The sequence below is a fragment of the Desmodus rotundus genome, chromosome 5 (genome assembly GCF_022682495.2).
Source record: "Desmodus rotundus isolate HL8 chromosome 5, HLdesRot8A.1, whole genome shotgun sequence".
In the NCBI taxonomy this organism is placed as follows: domain Eukaryota; kingdom Metazoa; phylum Chordata; class Mammalia; order Chiroptera; family Phyllostomidae; genus Desmodus; species Desmodus rotundus.
Window position 1 is genome coordinate 78,358,476 of NC_071391.1, and position 13,607 is coordinate 78,372,082.

The 13,607-nt window shown below is 43.3% G+C and overlaps 1 protein-coding gene and 1 long non-coding RNA gene across 3 annotated transcripts in view; one reads left to right on the forward strand and one right to left on the reverse strand.

Moving 5' to 3' along the window:
* SLC35F2 (solute carrier family 35 member F2) overlaps positions 1-8,926 on the reverse strand; it is a 60,715-nt gene extending 51,789 nt beyond the window's left edge. Inside the window, exon 1 of one of the 2 annotated variants that reach the window (XM_053925595.1) lies at positions 8,590-8,926. In XM_053925595.1, coding sequence (XP_053781570.1) covers positions 8,590-8,702 — 113 coding nt within the window. In that variant the 5' untranslated portion in view covers positions 8,703-8,926. Of the gene's footprint in view, positions 1-668; positions 840-8,589 lie in introns of those variants that run through there. The other variant, XM_053925594.2, reaches the window with a different exon arrangement.
* A 173-nt stretch (positions 8,927-9,099) lies between these two features.
* Positions 9,100-13,607, forward strand: part of LOC128781093 (uncharacterized) — a 34,628-nt gene continuing 30,120 nt past the window's right edge. The window contains exon 1 of the long non-coding RNA XR_008426994.2: positions 9,100-9,542. This is a non-coding gene — a long non-coding RNA (uncharacterized lncRNA). The remainder of the gene's footprint in view (positions 9,543-13,607) is intronic.

The window sequence follows — 13,607 nt, forward strand, 5'->3', positions numbered from 1 at the left end:
TAAGAGCACTGATGAGTAAAATGGCTATACTTCCAAGAGGACTTTGTTTTTATTTACCAATGGGTTCATTTTTAACTGAAGTATAATTAACATAAGTTATATTAGTTTCACATATACAACACAATGATTCAATGTTTATACATTGTAAAATGATCACTCTTAGAGACTAATAAAATTATTACTTGTAAAAGCTATTATAATGAAAGATTATCAAATCTACCCTATTAATTTAAAATTAGAGCTGTAAGGGAACATGTTACAATGTATTTACCTGCAAAGCATAATGTCAGACATTAAAATTACTGATTTGATTGAGCAAATTATAATCTAAGGATTTGTTAGCTTTGAAATCTCTCAGTAAAATGTAAAAGGGCAGCATAAATAAATAAATAAAAGATGAGATCTATTATAAAAATTCCTATCTCAGAGTTCTGGCCAAGATGGAGGCATAGGTAGACACACTGTGCCTCCTCCCACAACCAAAAAAAGGACAACAACAATTTAAAAACAAAAAACAACCAGAACTGACAGAAAATAGAACTGTATGGAAGTCTGACAACCAAGGAGATAAAGAACAAACATTCATCCAGACCAACCAGAACTGACAAAAATAGAACTGTATGGAAGTCTGACAACCAAGGAGATAAAGAACAAACATTCATCCAGACCTGTAGGAGGGGAGGAGATGGGCAGCTGGGGCGGAGAGGCCTCCTGGCAACGGTGGAGGCTGGTGGACCCAGCAAGGTGGCAGATTGTGAAACGGGGCAGGCCATGCTGCAACTAGCAGACCCTGCGGCCCCACCTCCATGCATAGATAAACCAGGAGGAACAGTGGGGGAGCGAAGCAGACCACGCAACCCAGGGCTCCAGCACAGGGAAATAAAGCCTCAAGCCTCTGACTGAAAACACCCCTGGGGGTTGAGGCAGCAGCAGGAGAAACTCCCAGCCTCAAAGGAGAGCTCATTGGAGAGACCCACAGGGGCCTGGAGCATGCACAAGCCCAGTCACTCGGGAATCAGCACCAGAGGGGCCCAATTTGATTGTGGGTGGCAGAGGGAGTGACTGAAGTCCGGCAGAGAGTGGTGAGGGCACCATTGCTCCCTTTTGGCCCCTCCCCCACATACAGCATCACAGAGCACTGACCAGCCTTACCCCACCCTGGTGAACACTTAAGGGGTAATTGGTGCTCCACCCAGTGCTCTGCCCCTTTACGTGACAGGCATGCCAAGACAAAAAAAAAAAAAAAATGGCCCAAATGACAGAACACTTCAAAGCTCCAGAAAAAATACAACTAAGCAACAAAGAGATAGCCAACCTATCAGATGCATAGTTCAAAACACTGGTAATCAGGAAGCTCACAGAATTGGTTGAATTTGGTCACAAATTAGATGAAAAAATGAAGGCTATGCTAAGAGAAACAAAGAAAAATGTACATGGAACCAATAGTGATGGGAAGGGAACCGGGACTCAAATCAATGGTGTGGACCAGAAGGAAGGAAGAAAGAAACATCCAACCAGAAAAGAATGAAGAAACAAGAATTCAGAAAAATTAGGAGAGGCTTAGGAACCTCCAGGACATCTTTAAATGTTCCAACATCCGAATTATAGGGGTACCAGAAGGAGAAGAGGAAGAACAAAAAATTGAAAACTTATTTCAACAAATAATGAAGGAGAACTTCCCCAATCTGGCAAAGGAAATAGACTTCCAGGAAGTCCAGGAAGCTCAGAGAGTCCCAAAGAAGCTGGACCCAAGGAGGAACACACCAAGGCACATCATAATTACATTACCCAAGATTAAGCAGAAGGAGAGAATCTTAGAAGCAGTAAGAGAAAAGGACACAGTTACCTACAAAGGAGTTCCCATAAGACTGTCAGCTGATTTCTCAAAGGAGACCTTACAGGCAAGAAGGGGCTGTAAAGAAGTATTCCAAGTCATGAAAGGCAAGGACCGACATCCAAGATTACTGTATCCAGCAAAGCTATCATTTAGAATGGAAGGGCAGATGAAGTGCTTCTCAGACATGGTCAAGTTAAAGGAGTTCATCATCACCAAGCCCTTATTATATGAAATGTTAAAGGGACTTATTTAAGAAAAAGAAGATAAAAAATATGAACAGTAAAAATGACAGCAAACTCACAGTTATTAACAACCACACCTAAAACTAAAACAAAAGCAAACTAAGCACACAACTAGAACAGGAACAGAACCACAGAAATGGAGATCACATGGAGGGTTATCAACAGGGGAGTTGGAGGGGGAGATGGGGAGGAAAGGTACAGAGAATAAGTAGCATAAATGGTAGGTAAAAAAATAGACAGGGAGAGGGTAAGAATAGTATAGGAAATGTAGAAGCCAAAGAACTTATATGTATGACCCATGGACATGAACTATAGGGGGGGAATGTGGGAAGGAGGGGGTACGCAGGATGGAGTGAAGTGAAGGGGGGAAATGGGACAACTGTAATAGCATAATCAATAAATATATTTTTAAAAATTCCTATCTGGAATTCATTCATTCCAAATTCAATTATTCATTCACTCATTGAATTCATTCATTCAATTATCTTGTAATCATTGTATATCTATTGCAAGGTAGATGCTGTGCTTGGCAGAGTAGACCATAGACCAGAGTGATCAGCCCTGGCTGCTGTGGCTCAGTGGACTAAGCATGGGCCTGCAAACCAAAGGATTGCCTGTTCAATTCCCTGTCAGGGCACATGCCTGGGTTGTGGGTCAGGTCCCTGGTGGAGGAACGTGTGAGAAACAACCACACATTGACATTTCTCTCCCTCTCTTTCTTCCTCCCGTTCCCTCTCTCAAAAAACCAAATAAATAAATAAAAATCTTAAAAAAAAACAAAAACAAATTTTTAAAAGAGCGATCAATACTAAAGATTTGTCACCTCCTGGAGTCTAGAAGAAGAGGCAGATGTTAAGGAAATAATTACACAAATAAAAGGGAGAAGGGAGGAGATAATTTGGAGACTGGTATGATCTAGAGTTTCCCAATCCTCCACTTGAATAGGCCACAAAAAGCCCCTCAGTTTACATCTTTGCTTAAATAACACTACAGAATAGTAACCTTCAGCAGGGCTACACACCATCTTAGGATTGTACTGTCCATACAGTGAGAGTTCCATAGATGTTTGCTGAATAAATAGATGAGGGCTGTACAGTTAAACACCACTAAATGACTCCTTCAAAAATTTCTGGGCTCAACCTTTGAAACAGGAAAGTGAACAGAAAGGAGGAATCAAAGGGCCAGACTCTTTGCTAGACAATAACACGGAGTGCATGTATAGATTGATCAGCTACTATTGTTCTTTCCTCCACAAGTCCATGCCTCCTCATAACAAGTTATTCGCAGTTCCTTCCGTAAAACTCTCTAGCACCTCCAAGGCTGACTGCCCTTTCCTCACCTAGTCCACCTGGAAAACTCCTATTCATGCTTCAGAATCCTTATCACCTTATTGAACTCCCCAACCCTACCTCATCCCAGGGTGAGGTAGGGTTGGGGAGCTCACCCTCACCTCATGCTACCTGTATTTTAACCTCACCTCTAAAGCACTCATGATAACCTCTTACCGTAATTTAACCACGAGCTCTCTTAGGAACGGGACCAAAGCCTATTCATCTTTGTAGCCCAGAGACTAATCTAGAACCTAGAACATGATAAATACTCAAGGTTTAGCAAGTGAAAGAGCAAATGAATGAATGAACACATGTCCTGTACAGTGCTACAAAAAGAACAGGATAAAATTTATGCCCTCAAAAAGCTTACCATCTATTCACTGGGAAAGGGTAAATATATCAAACAGTAATTAAAGAATTTTGCCAGAGATATTAAACTTGATAGTCATCATAAGGAATATGCATTTTTAGATATGAATTAAAACAATGTATTGCCATTGTTTTAATTGCCAATGTAAACTGCTAGATGGCATATAATTGAATAAATCTTCAGGTATTCCTGGAAACCCATATCCTCCTCCTACAGTGTGTGTCATTTGAATTGATAGCAATAAATGACAAAAGACAAAATTATAAGCAGAGTCCACTTGGAAACATATAGTGCTAATTATTATGAATGCCTGGCACACGGTAATTAATTGCTCATAAACTTTTATTGAATGAGTTATCTGATATTCTTAATCACAGAGAAAAGTTATCTCTATGCTAGTAAGGCAGGTATATCAGCAGTTGGGGTTACCTATAATATATCCTTCTCATAATGAAAACAGAACCAGCTCTAGGCCCCAAACTTTTCCCCTCTTTTTAGGGCCAAGTTGCCAAAAGGCTATTTTTACCCACTTTTGGTGTAAGGAATAGAAGAGTTGTGTGGTCACAAACTATCCCTCTGTATCTTACCCATGTGATAATAACACATCTAACTCAACAATCTCTCTCCATCCCCCACGGTTCCCTCACCAGGGTTGGTGACTCATGGAGCTAAACTCAAATTTGGGAGATGAGTTTTAATACTGAGAGTTTAAAATATTGAGTATAAGGAGTACTGGATATCTGGTAAAATGTACTTTTCTGATTGATGGGTAAGACAAGGAGAAAATACGAACCAGAATCCAAGTGTCTGTGAGACCAGAAAAGTCGGCGTTCGCGCTACCTGTCATTACAGAACCAATAAGTAGAGACAAGGATAGAATCTTTATGGGCGCTTTATTCAGATGCCAGCAATCTGAGGAGACAGTGGGTTATGTACCCTCAAAAACCATCTTAAAATCTCATCTCAAGCTTATCTTTTTATAAGGAGAAGAAAGGGTAGGTAAGCAGTTTAGAAAAAAAGATTAACTGGATAAGAGCTACAGGGATTTTCCTAGTACTTCTTTATCTGTTCATCAACAACTCTTTACCTGTGTCACAGACATTCCCTCTGGGAACACAATGGCTCAGATACCCAGGCCCCCTGGAGTCATGTGGTCATGCATTCCAGTTGCTGGAATAACAGCTTTCCACATGCATTAATCACTTAGGCCTGTCAACTATGATTGAAGCTAAAGTTTTTAACTCTTGAGCTTCCCTATCATCTAGACTGTTGTCAGAGGTAAGAATGACACCCTTAATGAAGTGAAGATCTCTGCCAACAACAACAACAAAAGCTCCAGCCCAAGACTCTCAGAATAAATAAACATCAATAAAGGGAAAAGTACAGGATGTATGGCAGGAGGGAAAGGAAGCCTCAATAGCCTTTGTCATCCCTCATTCATTCATTCACTCATTCATGTGCTAAGGATTGTGGAAAATAAAAAGTGAAAAAGACAATTCTGCTGTTAAGCACTTTCCCTATCAAGAATGTAAGACACCCACAAATAGTATACAAGGAAGAAAGTAAAGATCCACAAGGGAGATACTATAGGGGACCGTTGTGCGTGGCAGTGGGAAATGTAGCCCAGCCCCCACTTGGAACGGCCAGTGGGGAGCGAGGTCTGGCACACAGGACCCACGCCCAAGGATAGGTTCTCCCGTGGGGAATCAGGCCTGCATTGTACCTAGGCTGCTATGAGGCTTGCTGTTGCTATAATTCCCTCACCCTGAATTGAGGCAGCAAATGCTTCCTGCATATCTTTAAAGTAACTTCCTAAAATCTGAGTTAAACCTCCCAAGTTTGGAGTGTAACCAGTTCAACAACTTTTCCCTTTACATTTGCAAATATCCTTCTTCTTTGATGTAATTAGCAACATCCTCTCCTTTGTTTTATGTAAAACGTAACCAACCACCTTAGCATAATGCCCTCCATATGATCTCACCTTTAACTGGAACATAATCAACAGAAGAAAAAAGCAAACAAAATGTAACCAGAGACATTGAAGTTAAGAACAATCTAATGATAGCCAGGGGGGAGTGCGGAGAGGACAGTGAGGAGAGAGGATTACAGGAACTACTATAAAGGACACATGGACAAAATCAAGGGGGAGGGTGGAGGGGGGGAGGGAGGAGGGAAGTGAGATCGGCTGGGGTGGGGTGGAGGGATGGGGAGAAAAGGCATATAACTGTAATTGAATAACAATAAAAAAAATTTTTTTTAAAGAATTATAGTGAAAAAAATGAATAAATATTCAAAAATTTTAAAAAAAGGTAACCACCTAAAGCTAACCTGTGCATAGTAAATGAGGACCATCCTCAATGTAATGTACCCAGAAAAACAATAAAAGCCTGTCCAGGCAGGGGTTGTGGCCCTCTCTCACTCAGAATGGCCATGCTGTCCCTTTTTCTCCATAGGACTTCTGTAGTCCATGTGAATTTGTCCATCGAAGCCACAACGCTCGGACCCTGTGGGTCAGGGTCTGCATCAAGATGCCATAAAAGTATGTTCAGAGACAGAAAAAATCTCACATTTAGGAAGCTGTTAGATACTCCTGACTATAAAACATACCAGGATTTTTTAAATTTTAGAATATTAAGTCCTGGCTGGTATGGCTCAGTGGATTGAGCACCAGTCTATGAACCAAAGGGTCGCTTGTTTGACTCCTGGTCAGGGCACATGCCTGGGTTGCAGGCCAGGTCCCCTGTTGGGGGCGTGTGAGAGGCAACTGATTGATGTGTCTCTTGTGCATGGATGTTTCTCTCCCTCTCTCCCTTCCTTCCTCTCACTCTAAAAATAAATAGATAAATAAAATCTTTAAAGTTAAATGAATAAATAAAATATTAGAACACTAAGAGAAAAAAATCAATGCTAATCCCTGTTACATCTTACCTAAATGACATCTATCATATTGTCTGTCCCAACATGAGGGCTGCTGGCATATCCTGGGGCAACACCACATTTTCCCATCACCAAGGAATGGAGAGGTGATAATGAAACTTGTAGAAGCATGAGCCAGCTGTCTGCCCACTCCTGCTTAGTCAGCCACTTAATCCTTACAACATCCCCAAAGTAGGTACTGTTATTATCTCCATTTTACAAATAAGAGGGGAGTGGTAGTGGTGGTGGTGGTGGAGGTGGAACTGGAGACAAATGTACTTGAACAACAATTAAAAAAAGAGAGAAAAAAAAAAAAACAGGTAAGAAAACTGTGGACCTGGCTGGTATAGCTCAGTGGATTGAGCGCAGGCTGCGAACCAAAGCGTCGCCAGTTCACTTCCCAGTCAGGGCACATGCCTGCGTTGTGGGCCAGGTCCCCAGTGGGAGCCAAGTGAAAGGCAACCATACAATGATGTTTCTCTCCCTCTCTTTACCCCCTCCCCTCCCCTCTCTCTAGAAATAATAAATAAAATCTTTTCAAAAAAAAAAGAACAAGAAAACTACGGCAGAGAACTTAAGTGACTTGCCCAAGGTCACCCAGCTGGAAGCAGCACAGAGAGGACTGGAATCCAAAATCTGTGGCCTTAGCCATTACACTACACTGCCTCTCAGCTGAGAACTTGTGGTTAAATTTTTCAGGACTTACACAGCTGCATGATACAGGTGATTTTTGGTCAACTTTCCCCTTTAAACACATCCATCTATTTAATACTATATTTATTTATATATGACAAAAATACATACACCATTATTGATCTAGTTTTGAAAATGGTATGGCTTTTCAGGACATAGTTTTCACAATCTTTAAAGAGAAATTTTCTTTGTTAATCTCAAAAAAAAAATCAAATGCCTATTTCATGAGAAGCAACAGTGAGCAGGCCGTGGTTAAAGCTGCAGTTTAGACGGCTTGTGCTACACCATTCCTTATAGGTCATCTCCTGGACTCAGGCAAATAGCTTAGCCTCGTTTATTATTTCTCCACCTGCAAAGTGGGTGTAACAACAGTGGGGTCTCATGAAGTGATAAGGACTAGCTGATACTAACCATTCAAATTACTAAGCACAGGACTTGACACAGTGAATGTTCAATAGATGCTGGCTTTCATTACTTAGATCCCGAGTGATTTCTATTTCCAGAATTCAAGTCCTCCAGTAGCCCCAGAAATGCTTTTTCTGTCCCAGAATCTCTATCAATTTTCTTAAGCGCATTTCTGTTTCCCACAGAACCCAGTGACACTAGAAGAAGGCTTCCCTGGACCCCAGCCTGGAGGTGGCCATGTCGCCTCGCTCAGGCCTCAGGCCCCAGGCCCGGGAAGGAGGCAGGCTCTAGACTACCTCCGGGCGGCACCACAAAACTTAACCCAGATTTCTCACTTGGGTGAACTCATCTGTTAGTGGAGAATCCCGGGCCCTGTCAGACATGCTTGGCTGCAGAAGGACCGGGGCGCTGGCGCCAACAGCAGGAGCTGACCCACCTGCCAAGCCCAAGGGTGGGCACCCCTCCTTCACAGCATCCCTGGGGACTTCGCCCCCTCCCCGCTGGTAGGCCACCGGGACCGACCTGACAACGCCAACTGAGTGAATTACCCCGTCTTCTGATATACCTGCCCCCCCATCTCTAAGAAGGGGCCGAGGGAGGGGCCCCGAGAGCTTCACAAAGCCAGGTGAAGGGCTCCATCCCTGGCGCACATGTTGAGTCGCCTGAACCAGTTCCAAAGTCTGCGCGCCGCCACCTCTCCCCGGCTGCCCGGGGAGTCCCCCGCAGCCACGTGTGAGCTGGTCCCGGGGCGCAGCTCCGCGCGCTCCCGCCCGCTCCCTCGCCCTTTCCACTCACCAGGTGAAGAGTTTGCCTTTTATCCTGCGCAGCAGGCCGGCGACTGTGGCCCCTGCTCCCTGCGCCTGCGGCGGCGGGGCGCACCGTCCCGCGGGCGGCGAGACTCCCTCCATAGGGGCGCCTGCGGTCCCCGGAGCCCGGAACCCCCCGAAGTGCCGGGGCCCGGAAGACAGGAGGCGGCGCCTGTGGGCCGGCGGGGCTCGGCTCCTGCGCCCGCGCTCCCGCGCCCGCCCGGTCCTCTCTCCGGCTTCTCGGGCGGGCTCCTTCTGCGGCAAATCATTAACTGTCAATCCCCTGGGGCCCGACCAGAATACGTTTGCAGATTACAACCTGGCACCTCCGCGGGAGCAGCGAGAGAAAGGGCGCTTTTTTATTTTCCGCCTTAGCTGTCGAGCCTCCGTGTTGGGTGACACCCAATCGGCATTTCAGGTTTTTATGGTCCCTTATTAAAAATCAGCAAATGAAGTGACACAAGGTTATGCCCGCGCGTGTCCTAACTTAAGCCTTGATTTAGCAGCTGCCTGAACTTTGCTAACTGGAAAAAACCGGCTGGCCGCTCCCTTGATCTCCCAGACCCCTCCCTCTGACTAATTTAGAAAATATATTTTCCATCTAAAAGAACTGAAGACACTTTAGTTCTGTTTCTTTTCTTCGAAAAACATGGGTAAAATCTTGAAAGGATCCTGAACACATGTCTTTGTGGTGCGTCTCCTTCCTCGCGATGTGTTCGGTTTGCTTTTCCGTGCATCTGGGAGATACCCGCTGGGGGCACAGCGCCGACCGCGGGCGCTCAGCTCGGGCGCCCCAGGGCCCGGGCCACGCCTTCCTCCCGCTGCTTCTGTGGACCAGGAGGGACCAGCAGCCGGGGTCAAAAGTTCCTCTCACTGACAGGGCTTCTGTGGACCTGGGAGACTCCTGCTTCTGGAAAAGAGATCAGGAAGACAAAAGAAAAGGTATTGGAGTCATTTTTACTCCCAACTACCTCGTTGGGCAAAAGGGGAGGGCATGGAGATGAGGAAGAAGCATAACAAATGTAACTTCAAATGGGTTGACAGTTCTGAGGAGATTCTCAGAAAGAAAATGAATTTTGAAAAAAATGAAATGCAGCTTTAGAAATTCTAAATTCTAAGTGAAATGATTTTTTTTCCAATTGTTGAAGTGATATGGGAAGAAAAAAACCCCAGAAAATTAGGAAGGTGGTCACCCAGAGAGGGCTAACTGAACAGTATGCCTCAGTAGTACAGTAGTACAACCTCAGTGTGCAACACTATGACAACACTGAAGACAATGCAAGAGTATAGCAGGCCTTTTAAGGAATTTTCTCTACTTATTTTTGAGTAAAAAGTTAAGATGCAGGAAAGTAAGTACGTTTAATATGATCTCATTTTTGTAAAGCCAACAACCCATTAAACCTTGTACATTGTCGATGTTGACTTTTACCTGAGCACTGTACCCCTGGAGAACAGTGATGGTGAAGAAAACTTCTGTAGTAGGCAGTTAGCCAGGCTAGAGCAGAGTAGGAACAACAGGCCAGGTACAGAAGGTCACCAGGGTGGAAGGCCCCAGGAGCCTAGCAACGGACAATTATAAGGTGGGACCTTACCCCCAGGGTGACCTTTCTTCCCCTAGCATATCTCTGCTCATATGGTTTAGACCCTCCCCTGACCTTTCCTCCTTGGCATGTCGCCAGCCATGCAGTAGACCTCCTTAGAGGAGGAGCAAAGGGAATTGAAGAATACCCTCATATGATTCCCACACAAGACCTTGCATGACTACTCCCGTAAGCATTAAGCCTTAGAGACAACATCTAGGCATGTTTCAGCTCCAGGCCCAGAAAAACAGCAAGACCAGCTGGGGCAACGTCATGGCTGACATTAAGATCAATCAGTGGAGACCAAAACCATGAGGGGCACACCTGCACACCTGGAAAGCTGATACAGATTCTATTGAGATCCTCCTCTGAGTCCTCCAGACAAAACCCCTCAAGACCAAGGAACCAGCCGTTCTCTCTCTCTCTCTCTCTCATACCTGAGTCTCTCGTAAGTGGCATACTGCAAAGAAACGCCATTCCCCATGTGACTTATATAAAACCCAGAGGTGCTCTCTTTGTCACCTAAGACAAGGCCAGACACTTGCCTCATAAATGATTAGCTGAACTCTCTATCCCCCCTGACTAATAGGAACAAAGTGCTCCTTAACCAAACTGGTTAAATTCCTCTTCTTCCCCCAGGCCTGGGAACTTGTATCCAGTGTGACCTGAGCCAGCATGTAACCCTTCCTTAACGGGCCCCCAGTATGAATATGTTTGCCTCGGGGTAAAACATTCCCTGATCTACTATACAATCTAGCAACCCTTTCATTCCACTCCCCCCCAGGCAGGGAAGAGTCTCCAACTTCCTATTGCAATAACTGACCCCCCCCCACACACACACCTTGCAATAATCCTTTCAAATAAAGTCTCTCCTTACCTAAATCAGGTTTGTTTTTTATTTGACAATATGTATGTGCTTAGTGAGCATGGAGAATAGTATAGGTAATCTTTAAAAAGGTAAGGAATACAGAAAGAAAAAGAAGAAAACTCTGCATGTCTGATAGGTTCCTTTTATGTAAAAGTGTGTATTTTGTATAAATACATGCGATTAAAAAATGGATTTAGATGTGGCTGAATAATGTCACCCCCAAAATATCTAGTTCCTAATCCCTAGAACCTGAGAATATTCCTTTATACAATAGTCGTCCCTTATTGATGGTTTCACTTTCTACAGTTTCAGTTACCCATAGTTACCCATGGTCCAGATATCTTAAATGGAAAATTCCAAAATGAACAACTCATACATTTTAAGTTGTGAATCATCCCTTTGTCCACAGTATCAATGCTGTATATACTACCTGTTCCTCCTTTAGTTCTCAGTTATCAGATGGGCTCTTGCTGTCTCTCAGTGCTTATATTCAAGTAACTCTTAGTTCACTTAATGGCCCCAAAGTACAAGAGTAATGATGCTGGCAATTCCAATATGCCAAAAAGAAGCCGTAAAATGCTTTCTTTAAGTCAAAAAGTATGTACATATAGGGGAAAAAACACAGTATGTATAGGGTTTGGTACCCTCCACAGTTTTAGGTATCACTGGGGCTCTTGAAACATATCTCCATGGATAAAGGGGACGACTGTATACACAAAGGGACTTTGCAGATGTGATTACGTTATACGCCTTGAGATGAGGGAGACTATCTGAATTAAGTGATTGGCCATAAGATAAGAGGGAAGGAAGCAGAGGGAGAAAGTGATACGATGATGGAAACAGAGTTTAGGGTGTTGCAGTTTGAAGACGGAGGAGGCGCCACAAGCCAAGGAATAAAGGCAGCCACTAAAGCTCAGAGCCTCGAAAAGGAAGTAGCCCTCCGAACTGTAGCCTTAGCCTTAGCCCAGTAAAACTGATTTCAGCCATCTGATCTCCAGAATTGTAAGAGAATAAACTTGTTTTGTCATTATGTCAGTGGTAATTTGTTACAGCAGGCATAGAAAACGAAAGCAGGTGTATCACACTAATGTGCAGAGCTCATGATATACTCTCAAGTGAAAAAAAACAAGGTTACAGAGTTGCAGAGCAATTGTGTAACATAATTCCATTTCAGTAAAAACCACCCACTAAGTAACTTTATATGTACATATATCTATATGCATACCTTTATGCTTCCCTGTGTTTATATGAGCGACAAGAAGGGGTGGAAAAATGCAGAGCAGGCTACTGATATTAGCTTAGGTCATGGGAGTGGTGGTGGGAATAGCGAGGAGAGGAATACAGAGAAGAAATGGCCTCGTACATCTTCATTTTGTGTCTTACTGTGGGCATATTCTACTTCTGCAATTAGAAAAATATTCAGTTACGATACATTAATATGCTGTTAAGTCACATTAATCCTAATTCAAAACATGTTAGATTTAGCATATCACCCTCACAGGAAAAAGGAGCCAGGAAATATAGTCTACCACTATATGTGGACTCTAAAGTTACGAACAAAATTATAGGTAATATTTTCTAAGCAGAAAATCCTCAAAAAATACCAGCGGGCAGTTCTTACCACTTTTACTCCCACTGCCCAGGTTCAAGCCACTGTCACTGCTTAACTGGACTGTTGGGATAAACTCTCTCTCAATAGTCTGTTCTCTGCCCAGCAGTTAGTGTGAGCCTTTTAACATATGAGTCAGACCATGGCACTCATCTGTTCAATACTGTCTTTTAAAATACTGTCAGAATAAAAGTTAAAGTCCTTCCAATGACCTGTAAGAGAATATGTGATCCGGTCCCTTGTGGCCTCTGTGACCTGATGTCTTTCATTCCCGCTTGATCTCTGTAATTCAGCCACACTGGCCCTCAACTCAGCTCATCAAACAGACCAGGTGCAGCCCTACCTCAGGCCTCTGCATTGTTCTTCCTGCCTGGAATGCTCTTCTCTCAAGTGTCCTCGTGACTTGCTCCTTCACCTCCTTCAAGTCTCTGCTCAAATGGCCCCTTGTCAATGAAGCATTTTTTTTTTCAATAAAACATTTTGATCACCCTGTTAAAATGCCTTACCAGTACTACTTCTCTCCTTCCCTGCTTTTTTTCCTTGGAACATTTCACCATCTGACATATTACATATATTCTTAATTATTTGTTTATTGATCATTGCTTATTGTATCCCCTTTACAATATAAGCTTCATAAAGTCTCCTAATATATTCCCTGTGCCTAAATCAATGAGTGCACATAGTAAGCAACCAATAATTTTGTGGATGTAATTTTTTTAAGTGGCAGTGGTAGTAATGTTCTAGCATTGCTCCAAAATAAGGTCATCCCTTTACTGAGGATTATTAGTCAGTCTACATTATTTTGGTATCAGGATTAAAATAAATTGAGTAGATCCATAGGTACCAATCCACAAATTTACTGAAATTCATTGGGAAAAAAATGATTTAGATGTTGGAGACTTTTGCACATAATAACCTTCTTACAAGTACCAGAAGGTAGTTACCACTTA